The following is a 14,484-nucleotide window of genomic DNA, read 5'->3' as shown; positions in this document are numbered from 1 at the left end:
GGATTAGTGTAGACCCATTACCTTGCCCCCATGAATCACTGTTAATGGCTTCAGTGATAGGATCCAGTAGTAGTGAAGGTATTTAAATGGAGACCTCAAGTTGTGCTGTTAGAGCCACACGGTAAAGTGAAGTCTTTTATGAATAAGCTCGTCCACGCTGCAGATATACGCCCCCATTCCCAAGCTGAAATGAGCATACACCATCTGATCCTTAAAAATTTATTGAAGTTAATGTCAGATGAAATCATAAGTGATATAAGAAAAAAACAAGTAACCCTTGCATAGATCACAGACCATGCCTTTGTCGTCATCCGACAAACTGAACACATTGTAGCATAACCCTTGGTAAACACAACATGACAATGGCGGCTGGATTGGACAAACACAATTTGAGTTTGGCTCGCTCACTGGATGAAAAGAAGAGGAGACGAGTTCAACAGTCCTTTAGGCGCTTTGCTCCAAAAAAACAAACAAAAAAACAGGTCCTTCCCCATCGGTGAATAAATGTACAGTCCTGACAGAAAAGACAAACTCGTAGCCATTCTCATACAAACAAGAACTTCTCCCAGTATTGTCACCTTTGGCAAGTGAGATACACAACATCGCAACATTCAGTCATGTTCAGTGCCTCTTTATAAGCAGGCAAAAAGAAATGGAAAAAAGCAGTCCAACATCGAGACTTTTAATAAACAAGTATGCCTTTAAACCAGTGAAGTACAGAGGAGGGTGTGTGGCACAGGCCCTGTTTAGACAAGCTGGACACGTTTCCCACAACGCTGTCGTTACAGTTTAGACTGAGATCAGAGGGGGCGAAATGTCGTTCGAGAGAGGATTTCAGTCCTACAGTGGAGATAAAGTCTAAGAAACTAGCCCTTGACGTCCTTGCTCACATTCAGAGCCTCGCAAGCACAACCTGAACATCACGCACAGACGCTGACAAACGCCGTCTCAGTGATGAGGTCAGCGCTAAAGTGCTTTTAAGAAATCCAGCAAAGGACACGACAAGTTCTGAACAGGGCCTTACAGGAAGCCTTGGTGCAGATGAAAGCAAGGGTTTTCTTTCTTTTGTTTTTTTTTTTCTTTTAAATGATGCAACTGTATTATAGTTGATCCACAGTTTGAAAGGCAAAGCTCATGCATTCTTCCATCAATCATGCAGTTTTTTGCAATTAGTAGACTTCTGTAGAGATACATTTTAGCAGTAGAGATTTGGAAAAAAAAATGTGAACGTGGTGATTTTGAATGAATCGTGGTTTTTTTTTTCATCATCTTCTTGGAACCAAAAAGACAAACTTTTTTTTTTTTTTAAATATATATAGTTTGTACACTTCTTGTCCATATCATCTAGTGTAAAGCACGTGGTCATAATACAGTAGTTTCATTATCATGGCTTACTTGGAGGAACATTTTGTTTTGATATTCCAGTATAAGGCATGTTCTTCCTAAATCATTCATGTTACGGTGCCACCACAAGTCAAACAAAACAAAGGAAACTAGGAACACACTTTAAAATTGTTTCTCATATATAATTGTAGTATATATTGGTTACTTTATCTTACTGTAGCTAAACTGCATGTTATTCTCATGACATTTTGTGATATTTTTTTCTTAATTAAATGTTTTTTTTAAAGATCTTCTCACTCATGTTTGTTTGCAGAAGCATAGCATCTGACAGGAAGCTAAACAAATGAGGATGTAAAATAATTTAGGCACCTTCTCTGTCTTTCTCTCTAACAGCTGATTCTCTGTAAGTGTGCTCTAGGCTCTTCCTTTGGGACTCTGCTATAAGTCTGACTGAACCCTTCGGGCGGCTTTGTTCCTCGCAGCGAAACTTCAGTCCGACCGGGGAGCTCAGTGGGAACGGCCACTGCTGCAAAGCCTACATTTGGATTTCTCACAAGAAAATGTCAGCCTCTACAACTGACCCCTCTGACCTTTGCAAAAAATCTCAGAACGAAAGACAAGAGGTTGGTACATAAGCAGCCCTGTTGTATCTGTCAAGTGTTTTTCTGACATTCAAAGTTGTGTTCCCATTTTTACAAAAAGCTTTTAAGGAACAGGTTACCTCTTATTCTATTGCTGTTAAGAATGCATGTTTCAGTTGGGTATTTGAATGTGTAGCACCATTCACACATGCCCTCAAAGCAGGAGTAGTGACAGTAATGTAAATGTGAGGGCAATCACTTGTATCTTCATCCCCTCGTGTTGGCGTTTCATGCAATCCTTCAATGATTTCTGGGTAGCTGCATGTAAGAAATTGCTATATTTTTTGTATTCTTTACGAGAAATCCTAGATAGAGTGATATCGTTCTAATTTTTTTTTTTTTTTTTTTTTGCATTTACTGACATTTGCCGTGCCTGAGGTGGACACACTTCATCAGTACAGTACAGAGATCAGTCCCAAATGAAATGACGGACAGTGCCGCAAACTACTCAACCAGCCACCAACAACATAACAGAGAGGAAGATAAATTACTGAGAAGGAAATCATCTTTTCCAAAATGATTCAGGAAGGCTTGCTTCAGCCGCAGGAAACGTGTTAAGGGAGCAAAACAAGAACGGTAGTCGTGTACTAGCACCGCAAAGAATAACCAAACAACTCTGACATTCAAGTAGCACTGCAGTGTTTTCTTTTTACAGGATACTGTCAGGAGTGTGCTAAATGTAAAAGGAAACAAGGCAAAACAAAAATAACAATAGCATACAGTACAGTATAAAATCTAGCTATCATTCAGAGAAATTATTCTCAATACTGAGTGTAGGTTGATGTACAGTAGCTGGAGAATTTCAAGTACATTTTGTTCTACTCTATCTGCAGTCTGCTTGTCTGGAACAATATGCTGAGAAACGATGCACGACGAATGAACAAGCACAGGCAAAAAGAAAGGAAAATCTCACTAGTAAAGAAAAATAAGGACTTACGCAGCAGAATAAAACAACTGTGCAAAGAGATGGGCTTCACTTTGCTGTGCATCACATTGCCCAAAAATTTCAGTGTGACAGCTTTTAAAACTAGATTCAACTTCTCTGCCGTTTTTAAACACATTCGCTAATTTTCCTGTGACACTACGGTAACTTGACATGGCACTGTTTCAAAGAAACGGACACATTAAAAAGTCGACCTCATCCCATTAGGAGAGTCAGGCAATCTCTACAAACTACAAACGCGTTCTGATTGTGCGTAGCTTTGAGTGAAAAAAAGGAGCAGGATTGTGGTACACTATTTACCCTAAGTGCTTGTGTAAAGGCTATGCTTTGGGACTCTCACATTCAATATTGCATGACTGCAGTTTACACTTAAGGTTCCATTTTGCATTATGGTATAGGAAACCCTGCGTTGAAGCTTGCAGCTCTGCAGTGTGTTTGCAATGACCTCACTGAGGTAGAGACCTTGAAAGGATGCATGGTGCACAAAGAAAAGCATGAAAAACAAAACAATGGATATTCCCTTTTGAAGTGGAGTGGTAAACATGCAGAGTACAATACATTGCTGCTCAAGGGTATAAATAAGTGCATGACAGCATAAAAACGGGTTTGTGCATGACAGCATGGATCTGGTTTTTTTTTCCTATCATATTGACCCAAATCACCTGCTCACCTGGCATCATAGCATCATAGCAAACACGGTTTCAACACTAAGACAGAAGGTGGACCAGCTCTGCTCAACCACACAAACACCGCTGAACACAGAGGCACTTTCACTGGTCCTGTTGATGAAAGGGGGAAAGGCACTAGCAACTAAAGTCAGAATATATTTCTGATAAATATCCTTCTCGGTGGATTCAAAACCAGCATGACCTAAATTGGAGATGGAGACAGAAGCATGAGTTTAATCTGTTCTGTTGTCAAAAAAGAAGGTCCATGCAGTGCACTACTGACTAATACAGTAATCGGTGCTTATTAGGATTATATGCTTTTTTGATAATATTTATTCAGTTTCTTTGCCTACTCTTAAATGATAAACTCTGCATCCTGAAGGTAGGTTCGGATATATTTGACCACAATTCAGAGACATCCAGAATTTGATTTCCTTAGTTTTCCTGACAATAGGGCACCACAAAGTGCCAAGATTTAGCAACAAGCTGTATACTCACGTCATGCATTAAATATACCAGGATACAAAAGTACCTTAGTTGACAGACCATAATGCAGGTTACTTTTTTTTCATGCTATGATCTCATTTATGTACTGTTCCCTTAAGATTTAACATTCAATTTCTATACTTCTAAATGATTTGCATTTTCGAACCAAAAACTCATCCAGTGCACTCGGTGTGAAAACAGAATGGAAGAGGGGCAGGGTGGGGGGTTGTAGGAGGGAATGGAGGCAGCTATCCAAAAGAACATCCTTTCCGGTGTTGTGAGATATGTCTTGTGCATGCCAATATCAAAATGGAAAGTCTCTAATCATGCTCATGTGAAGCTCACGTTCTCATTGTGCTGTGTCGCGTCTAAAGGGCATGGCATTGAATCACTTGGTGATGACACAATTACAGCAACTGCTGAGGAAAAAAACGAAACTAAACAAAAATGAAACAGCAGCATTGCAGATGTCTGTGAAGCAAGTAGATCGCCGTCTGTTTATATCCAAACAAGAGAGATCAGTCTTCCTCCTATAAGGTGCTTTGCCGAGTAGAAGATCCTTTGCGGAGAGAACGGGGAATGGAGGGAGGGTGTGTGTGGGTGGGGGTGGCGGGGGGAGGTCTCCTAACTTTTTTTGGCGCTTACCATTTGGCCGCAGATGCTTGCATGTCTGCAGTCATTTCTGGTGGGTTGTGCAACTTGCTGAAATGTTATCTGTACTCCATGCATATAAGATTTTAATTATCACACTGTGGTCTGAGAAGACGGCGTGTGCTCTGGGTCCTCGAGGGAGCCTGGTGTGTGTGTAATGATCAATGTCTTCTCTCTGATGTGACTATATATTTGTAGTATCAGAATAATAATTCTTTCTACCTGTCATGTACTCTAACAGCTTTGTTTTGTTTTTTTTCTGCTTCCTTTCGGTATAGCTGAGCATAATTGCAGGCCTAATGCCATAGAGTGCTTTGGGGAGGTAAATGAAGCATTCCTAACTTACAGTCTACTCCATCTATAACAGTCTCGTAGAGAGACTAAAATTCCTAGCTAGTGTCTAAACATCAGTAAGCAGCTTGCTTTTGTTTACACAGTTCTGGTTGGCTATAGTGCAATTGCCAGTTCTGAGGTTTGCCTCCCTAAAGTTATCGATGCTATTGTTTATGTCTCCATCAATCTCCATGTACTCTGATTTGCTGACGGTAGACGAACTACGGCGGCTGGAGTTGGTTTCAGACGGGATGTTGGGAGTGCTGACGTTGAGCAGCTGGGCTTGCTCTTCTCCCTCAGTTTCCCTGTGGTAGAAGTAGTTGAAGTTGGACACGATGACAGGCACTGGGAGAGCAATTGTCAACACTCCAGCGATGGCGCACAGAGATCCAACAATCTTGCCTCCTATAGTGACCGGGACCATGTCCCCATAGCCCACAGTTGTCATGGACACAACAGCCCACCAAAATGCATCCGGGATGCTGCCAAAGTGCGAATCTTGCTCCTCTGCCTCAGCAAAGTAGACAGCACTGGAGAACAAGATGACTCCAATGAACAGAAAGAAGATCAGCAGTCCTAGCTCTCGCATGCTGGCCTTGAGGGTCTGTCCCAAAATCTGGAGTCCTTTAGAGTGTCGTGACAGCTTGAAGATCCTAAACACCCTGACCAGACGGATCACCCTGAGTATGGCCAGAGATGTTGCCTGCTCTCCCACCCCCTCGTTTTCTGGGTCTTCAGCCAGCTCAGTGCCAAGTGTAATGAAGTAAGGGATGATGGCCACTATGTCAATCGTGTTCATCATGTTCTTGAAGAAGGCCGGTTTGCTCGGGCATGCTAGGAAGCGTACTATCAACTCAAAGGAGAACCAGATTATACAGAGAGTCTCGATGATGAAGAAGGGGTCAGTAAGGATGTCGGGCTTATAATAAATTGTAATGTTCCCCACTCTCTCTATTCGGCCTGCTGGATCCTCTTTCAGTTGTGGTAAAGTCTCTAAACAAAATATAACTATTGAAATCAGGATCACCATCACGGACACTATGGCAATTCCCCTGGCAGGGCCCGAGCTTTCTGGGTGCTCGAAGAGGAGCCAAATCTGACGCTGGAACTCCTTCTCGGGTAAAGGACGCTCTTCCTCCCTGATGAAGCCCTCATCCTCACGAAACTTCTCCATCGCCTCTACTCCCAGCTCGTAAAATTTGATTTCTTCTGAGAACATATCCAAGGGGACATTCACCGGTCTTCTCAGCCTCCCCCCAGACTGATAGTAATAAAGGATGGCATCGAAGCTGGGACGGTTTCTGTCGAAGAAGTACTCATTTCTCAGAGGATCAAAGTACCGCATCCTCTTTTTCGGGTTGCCCAACAACGTCTCCGGAAACTGGGAGAGCGTTTTCAGCTGCGTCTCAAAACGAAGACCGGCTATGTTGATAACCACCCTCTCGCAGCACTCGTGGTCAGTGTGGTCAGGGGGGTAGGTGTCCTGAGGGTGGCCAGGGACAGCTGAGGTCTCGTCCATATTATCGCCCGCTACTACGGTCATTTTGGGACGAGGAGGTGATTAAAAGAGGGGGAGGAATTTTGCTGGGGTGTTGGTTAGTCTGGCTGAGCAGGCATTCAGGATTGGGAGGAAATTTTCCACTCCTCAGCTCCCCGCACCCCTGAAACTGTTGGAGACGTCCCCAGATACTAGGGGGGGGGCTGGCTGCTTTGCCTCAGTGCGGCTCCACTGTGGTTCTTGCTGGCTTGACCATTGCTCCTCTCCGGTGCATCTGCAGCTATTGTTGCTGCTGCCTCTGTCACCAGGAGAGAGGAAGAAAGGCAGAGATAGAAAGAGAGAGAGAGGGAGGGAGGAAATAATGGGATCAAACAGCCCAAGATATTTGCTGTATCAGCATTTTCTGCAGTTTATTTATTTATTTATTTATGTCTCTCGGTGTGCATTGAGTGCAGTTATCCAACATTTAACGTGTAAGGAAACACATGTGGTGGAGAATTTCTGTAAAATGTGTCAAATATGACCACTTTAAAGCTCCCTCTACAACTTAATAGTGACTTTCTAGTGGTGATATGATGCGGCAGTTATTTTCTACCCTGGCTTAAAATTCCTATTAAAAACAAAATCCACTGGCATTTTCATGTAGTTGCAAAATATTTCTGTAAAACGCTGACAAATTAACGCAGGATCTCTTTCTTACAGAAGAACAACAGTGATTTGTCCTACGCCACTCACAACAGCCTGAATTATGACGCATAACATTAGCTGTTATTACTATTTGTACATGTAAGCACCCTGCAGCCCAAGTGCGGGGGAAATGTGCAAAAGCAGTAGAGTGAAAACACTCCAGCACCCCCACCACCACCACCACCAAAAAATCTACCTATGAATAAAAATAATCTAACCAGAAAGTGTTACATAAGTTTCGAGGCTTACCGTGGTTTGATCTTGAAAACGTCTTGAATGCGTCTTATCCTCGAGTAAAATCACCCAACAGCAGCGCGCCAGTGGGTGTCATGTGGCAACTTCACATTGTACCAGCAAAAAGAAGAAGAAGAAGAAGGAGAGGAAGAAGAAGAAAAATCCTAGAACCTCACTGTGCCCATCTCCATCCAAACTGTGTCAGTAAAGCACGATACAAAATCAGGTTTTTAAAGAAAAGAATTCTTGAAATGGGGTAGTGAGGGGAGCCTGAGATGGAAAATGAGCGAAATAAAAAAAAAGGGAGAGAGGATCGCAAAGCTGCGGCGTTGGCGGCACGGTGCTGTGAGCAGCTCGCTGTATACCGCAGGAGAAAATCTTGCACTGCAGTTCGGGGGGGAGATACATTAAGGGGCAATAAGCGAGCCCTTGACATTTCCAGACATCACTGCATCAGCAGAAATCTGTTTTGGGTTTTTTTTTTTTTTTGCCACTAGACAAGATGACGGGTAGAGTGGGCTTCAAGGCGGCATCGAGAGCGAAATGTTTCTGTTTTTTTTATGAACAAATAAATAACATTGGTGAGCTGAGAGAGAGTCAAGTGTGGCAGCGATGTCCAAATGTTTGCTCAACAGTGTCAAGCATGTTTTGCTGTGCGTTTTACATGCAAGTGCAGGGGAGGCGAGGGAGAAAAGAGGATGGGGAGGAGAGGGGAGAGGGAGGGCAGCAGAAGGAGGAGGAGGAGTTGGAAGGTTTCGACGCAATGCAGACCGGCTCTACCAAAGCACGCCGCCAGAAGTTCTCCATACACCACAAAAACAAGAACGCTCGTGTGCCAGCGCTGGTGCAATCACACCGCAAAGAAAATACAGAGATCCCCGGAACCCACTCCACGTCACATCTGAGATCATCTATATCTTAGAAAATGAGAATCTAATCAGTTGTTTGGCGATTAAAGCATCCGCTTTCCTTTCCGTCTCTTAATGATTTATGGATTAAATCGTTAGTTGGTCGCGTCAAGGACTTCGATGCGCAAGTCTGTATCTGAGCCAGTGCATACCAGATTCGGTGTAGTAAGTTTGAACATTGCACTAATGAAGAGCGTGCTACATTTTACTCATCAGCAATCGGTTTGAAGCCCTTAAAGCTACAAAGTACTGCTTCCTCTCCAGGCTGTGCAGCTCTCACATCCGATTCTTTATCATACGGAGTTTAAAAGGTTCCTCAGTGGTGAAGTCGCTGTTAGATTTTGGCCCCTGAAGGCATGCAGGTGTACCAAAAAAGGTGGGGAATTTTCCATAATGCTCCGCTGATGACTTTCAGCACCGCGGACAGCGCAGATGATTGATCGACGTCTGAAAACTTCCTTCGAAACAAAAATGAATAAAAATAAAATAGACGCACTGACAACGAAGCAAGTAAATAATCTGCTCCATTAGTTAATTGCTGAGCTGTATGCAGATACCTGACGGTGTGAGCAGATGGGCTCCTCTTACTTAAAGCAAGCATCTTCTAACTTTCAAAAACACAGAATAAACACAAAAGTCGGGTGATCGGATTTCTGTCTAATTTCTTAAAATGTGCTTAAAGACAAACCCCTTCATTTATCACTATGACATTTTATTAGGTTAATTGGTTTCGTGGCAAGACAATCCGATGTCTGCTTCTGCGCCCATTTTCCACGATTCAGCACCAAAAGTGATAAAAACGTATTAAACTAATTAGTGAGCATAGATTTTATTATTTAATTTTCTTTTTTTAACAAAGGGTTTGGTGTTTTTCTTTTCTGCTCTCCTCGGTGAAACAATGAAAAATGACAAGTGGTATTTTCTTCTTCATGAATCATTTATCAAAAGGATTAAGTTAAGTTCACGTTCGTGTTTACATTAGAAAAATAAATATTTTATTACATTTTTAATCCACAATGAATTCAGGTCATGCAGACGTTGCATTGTAATGCTCTGGCCTAAGATAAAATAAAGGTACTTTTTTTTACAACGTTGCATTATAAGCGGCAAGAGAGCAATATATACACAGTTCTTCTATACAAAGAATGCATGGTCATTTTTAAAGCGTACACAAAAGAATGTTTTTTTCTAACACAAAAACGTATGTCCATTACACAAGACTGAACCTTTTCCATGCGTTTCCACTGTAATGTCTCTGTAGGTTATAATACTGGCTGTGCGAGAATAGTCCGTGAGAAACCGATCCAGTGTTTTGGAGGAGAAGAGAGCGCCACGCGTGTGTCTTGTTGTGACTCTGTGGGAACAACAAGCTCCACTTAATCTTCTGCCTCCTGCAAGTAAGCACAAAACAAAACCCACCCCGTTAACATTTAGGAGGTGAGGGAAAGCAGTCGAGCATGTGCTGACCTTACTTAACCGCCACAAGTATCCGGATACATACAGAGTCAAATAGCAGGATCTCGGGGGCTTATGGCTAAATCAGTAAAGGCCAACTGCAACAGTGCAAAGACACTTAAGCTAAAGCGTTAATTTTGCGCACTGAGGAGCCTGAGCAGGAGTGCTGACTGCATGGATTTTTATCATCCACACAGCGGCGCACAGAGCTCACTTGTTCTTACAGACCAGAGTTCCACAGAAGCACATGTCCCAAAGAAAAATAAAGACAGTGACGATTTCTCTCGTCTTTCATATTGATAACTTTGAATTTCACATTTTTTTGAGATTTTATAATGCAAGAAGAAAATTTCATCAAATTAAAACGTGACACACACAGGGCTGGAGTCCCTGTTAACACACAAATGTACCATCCAAGAGGTCATTAGATCTTGACATGGGGGCTAAGGTGAAGCAGCAAGGTTTACAAAAAGCAGGATAAAAGTGATTAAGAGTGGGCACGAAAAACTGTTCACCACAAATCAACATCTGAGCGCCAAGTGCTCTCGTGACTGCAGCCATCTCGCCACAGAGCAGCCAAATACAGACACGCACATGGCCAGCATAAATCCCCGCTCTGGTTTACACGACGATTGTTTTTTTAGTGGTTCTGTTTATTACTGGTGCCGAATTCTTTTCTCTGGTTTTATTTAAAAAACAATAGTTTTCATTAACAAAAAAGGATAATGTGCGCTTTGTTTTCCAATGCCTTTGTGCGTAAACAAAGTAAGGCCACATCACTATTGTCATCTACAGAGGGTTTAAAAAAATCTGCAGTCAAACCAAAGTCAGGAAAATCTCCCCAGTTTTATTTTTGCTTGTTTACTGGAATTTCCTCTTCGAGTCTGTTATCATAAACTGTTCACTGATGGTGTGAAAGCCACAACAATGAGCGTAATGTTTTTGTTTTTGTTTTTTTTTTAAAATACCTGTGTGTTACATAAGCGGGAGGAATTACTGTTTTCTTCATTCGTTTTAGTGAAATCAAGTCAAGCTTTATTCTGAGGTGAGTTACAGACAAAAGGCTCAAAACGCCCACAGAAACCTGTGTCCACTGAAACAAAACTCACCAGATTTTTTGAGGTCTTCTTTATACATCTGTCAGTTTCACTGTGTATGTCTCCACTGGAGTCACGTGTAGATGTGTCAGAGCTTCTAAGTCGTCGCTTTCTTGGTAGGACTCGGTTTTGGAGAACGACTGGTTACTTTTGATCGAATCACTTTCACCGAAGGGCTGCGGCTGATGTCCACAGGTCACGTGTACGTATTGGAGGTTTTCTTCCTGTTTGTTCTCTCTGTGGTAAAAATAATTGAAATTGGACACGATCACAGGAACAGGTAGCGCTATAGTCAGCACTCCGGCGATGGCGCACAAGGATCCGACGAATTTACCTCCGATAGTGGAGGGATACATATCTCCATAACCGACTGTGGTCATTGTCACCACGGCCCACCAAAACGCATCAGGTATACTTGTAAATCCAGACTCGGGGTCATCTACTTCAGCAAAATAAACCGAACTTGAGAATAAAATAACTCCAATTAGGAGGAAAAATATAAGCAGCCCCAGCTCCCTGAGGCTCGCATGAAGCGTTTGCCCGAGAATCTGCAGGCCCTTTGAGTGTCTGGAGAGTTTAAAAATCCTGAAAACACGGACCAGACGGATGACCCTCAGTATGGCTAGCGAGGCCGCCTGCTGACTGCTGCCCTGATGCTCTGCGAGATCAAGGCCCAGGGTGATGAAATACGGAGCAATGGCTATAACATCGATTAGGTTCATCATGTTTTTGAAGAAAGCCGCTTTACTGGGACACGACAGAAACCTCATGGTGAATTCAAAAGAGAACCACACAATGCAAAGTGTCTCCACCATGAAAAATGGATCTGTGAACGGACTAGGCGCTTTCCCTTGCGCACTTGCATTGACCTGGTTGTCATGCACTGCGGGGACCTCTCTGAACTCGGGCAAAGTCTCTAAGCAGAATATAACAATGGATATTAAAATAACCATAACAGACACGATGGCAATCATCCTTGCGGGTCCGGAACTCTCTGGATACTCAAACAGAAGCCACAACTGGTGCTGAAACTCGTTGGAAGGCATCGGTCGGTCTTCCTCCCGAGCCAAGCCCTCGTCCTCTTTGAAAAGCTCTATGGTCTCTTCCTCGAGTTCATAAAACTTTATTTCTTCCAGGAAAATATCCACAGGTACACTGACGGGCCTCCGAAGCCTTCCTCCGGACTGGTAATAATAGAGGATAGCATCGAAGCTCGGTCTGTTCCTGTCAAAGAAGTATTCATTTCTCAGCGGATCAAAAAAGCGCATCCTTTTACGTGGATCTCCCAAAACCGTGGTCGGAAAGCGAGAGAGTGTTTTTAATTGCGTCTCAAAACGCAGACCTGAGATGTTTATGACCACCCTCTCGCTGCACTCCTGGTCTGCTGATTCCACGTCTGCAGCATCTTGTAACAAAGGAGTAACGGCTACAGTCTCTTCGTGGTTCTCCACCACAGTCATCTTTTTCACCCCGCCGAGGGTAAACCCGTCACTCACCTCCTTGGAGGCTTCCTCTTGCCCTTTTGCTTGCACTCCCTCCTGTCTCTCTTTCTCATGCAGCCGCCCGAGATTCAGGCCAAGTCCCTCCTTTTCTTTCTTTCTTTCTTTTTTTTTAATCTAAAACTATTTTTACTTGGTGATATGCAAAATGATTTGGTTGTTGTTGATTTACGCCGCCCTTTTGTCAGGTTAGTGCCTCTGAACTGTCAACTTTCAGTGGTGCACACAGATCTCCACTTGCATATGCTATACCAAGAGAAGGCTATCATATTCACACCATTTAAATCTCCAAAGCCCTCCCCAAGTTGGAACACCAGATGACACTTGCTGCTGCCGTCCCTCTCATACCAGTCACTGCACTGTGGCAGTGCAGTGATTTTCCAAGTAAACATGTAGCCTTAGAACACGTACTTTCAATTTGAATTTTATGTTTTGCGTGATATTCCACACTTTATAGTGCCCTGTCTTGTTTTGTTCAGAGTGGGGGCTGATACCTTTTCTTTTTGTTTTCAGATTCAGAGTCTATTCAGAAACGCAGTCTCTCACTCTGCAGGTCCTTCATTCATGAAATCATTGGGTTATTCTTGTTCCAAGGGGAACCTCCACAACCCAGGCTGTTTCTACTTTGGGCCACAGCCTGGTATTTTAGATACCAGATGTACAGATGAATGTAACAAACAGATATAGCTTAGTTGAGCACCATGAGGGGTTTTCTTCTGCAGCTACTCATTAGAAGTGTCTTGAAATGAATTAGATGAAATAACCTGAATGCTTTGACGTTCTGGGCCTCGTTTAACCAGGGGCCAGTGGAAACTGCTGGCTTGACTGATACTTGAGCAGCCAGAAAAGATGGAGCCTTCTGGAAGCTGCAGCCAAAATAACATTCATGGCTTCTTTTATTTAAAGGGCTCAATTATATAAGTTGGAGCAAGTGGAGCCCCAGAAGACAACTGACCTATAGCCTCATGGTTACTGATATTCAGAGGTGTCGAGCAACTCAGTTGCAATTCTTCAGACCTCGTTAGGCCCTTGTCAGACTGCAAATCCAATCAAACAGGATAAAATGTATTATTTTTCTCTTTCTAACAGTTTGAATCTGCCGCTACAACTAGTGAAGATTAGATAATAATGAAACATACAGACAATGTGCGGCCTACACGGTGAACTTATATGTGCACTGCAGCAGCAGAGTGATCTAATTATAGCTCGATTTTTCCACTTTCATAAAGCTGTGTCAGTTAAGTCATATACTGCAGACACACAAGCACAACAATAGCACCGGGGTGCTAATCAGGGTTATTAAATTCAAACGGGATGCTTTGCCTTATTATGCATACACAGACAGTATTTTACAGATAATTATATTCCATTATAAGTATATTTCACACCAAAGGGCGTGCTTCTTTTTTTTACTGCAATGTTAACAAGCCAAAGTTGTCAATAGAGCTCAATTGTTCACCTGCTGAACAAAAGGTTGGATCTCAGACTCGCATGTCAGTTTTAGGACATTGTTCCACCTGCTAATGTGTTAGCATATAGCATTCTCCAAATGACTGTCTGGGTCAAGCCAAGGTGTCAGGCCTTGGCTGTATCCAGGGAAACAAACAATAACAAACAAGTTAAGGAAGTGACACATGGCGCTCGCGTATCTGTCAGAGCAAAAAGAAAAGGCTCAAAGAATCCACAGTTGATAGTTCAGCGAGGATGGGCAGCAACGTCCTTCGGGGTATTCATCTGATCCCATTTGATTAGTTGCTAAGAGTATGAAATTGTACTGTGCGTGTGAAATTGTACGCACACACACACACACAAAGTATCCATTTAAACCTGTGGATGGATATACATGTGCATGCAATGAGACACATGCCATTCAGCCAGCAGGGTGCATGAACGCTGACAGTAAGGAACCTCCCATCATTATTAATGGCCTGACCTATGATTGTCAGAGAATCCCTTGGCAACAAGACCAGGTGAGTTCACCGAGCACCTCATACATTAAAAACTTTCTTTCTGGTTTTGTTGAGAGCATTTTTTATCATC

The 14,484-nt window shown here is 42.8% G+C and overlaps 2 protein-coding genes across 2 annotated transcripts; both read right to left on the bottom strand.

The window, feature by feature from the left end:
* Positions 1–205: 205 nt before the first annotated feature.
* Positions 206–8,353, bottom strand: LOC146569946 (potassium voltage-gated channel subfamily A member 1-like). Its single transcript, XM_085282638.1, has 2 exons — positions 7,501–8,353; positions 206–6,862 (listed from the first exon to the last, which is right to left on the bottom strand). The coding sequence occupies exon 2, from the start codon at positions 6,607–6,609 to the stop codon at positions 5,134–5,136; it is 1,476 nt and encodes a 491-aa protein (XP_085138764.1). The 5' UTR covers positions 6,610–6,862; positions 7,501–8,353; the 3' UTR covers positions 206–5,133.
* On the bottom strand, positions 7,953–12,675 carry LOC146569945 (shaker-related potassium channel tsha2-like). The gene is made up of 2 exons (XM_085282639.1): positions 10,958–12,675; positions 7,953–9,784 (listed from the first exon to the last, which is right to left on the bottom strand). The coding sequence occupies exon 1, from the start codon at positions 12,403–12,405 to the stop codon at positions 10,978–10,980; it is 1,428 nt and encodes a 475-aa protein (XP_085138765.1). The 5' UTR covers positions 12,406–12,675; the 3' UTR covers positions 7,953–9,784; positions 10,958–10,977.
* Between the last annotated feature and the right edge of the window lie 1,809 nt (positions 12,676–14,484).

Source organism: Mchenga conophoros, linkage group LG7, assembly GCF_057382185.1.
Source record: "Mchenga conophoros isolate Kocher_MC1m ecotype Shallow Benthic linkage group LG7, M_conophoros_male_GT1.1, whole genome shotgun sequence".
Taxonomy (NCBI): domain Eukaryota; kingdom Metazoa; phylum Chordata; class Actinopteri; order Cichliformes; family Cichlidae; genus Mchenga; species Mchenga conophoros.
Note: the sequence above shows the minus strand (reverse complement) of the source record. Positions and strands in the feature narration are given on the sequence as shown.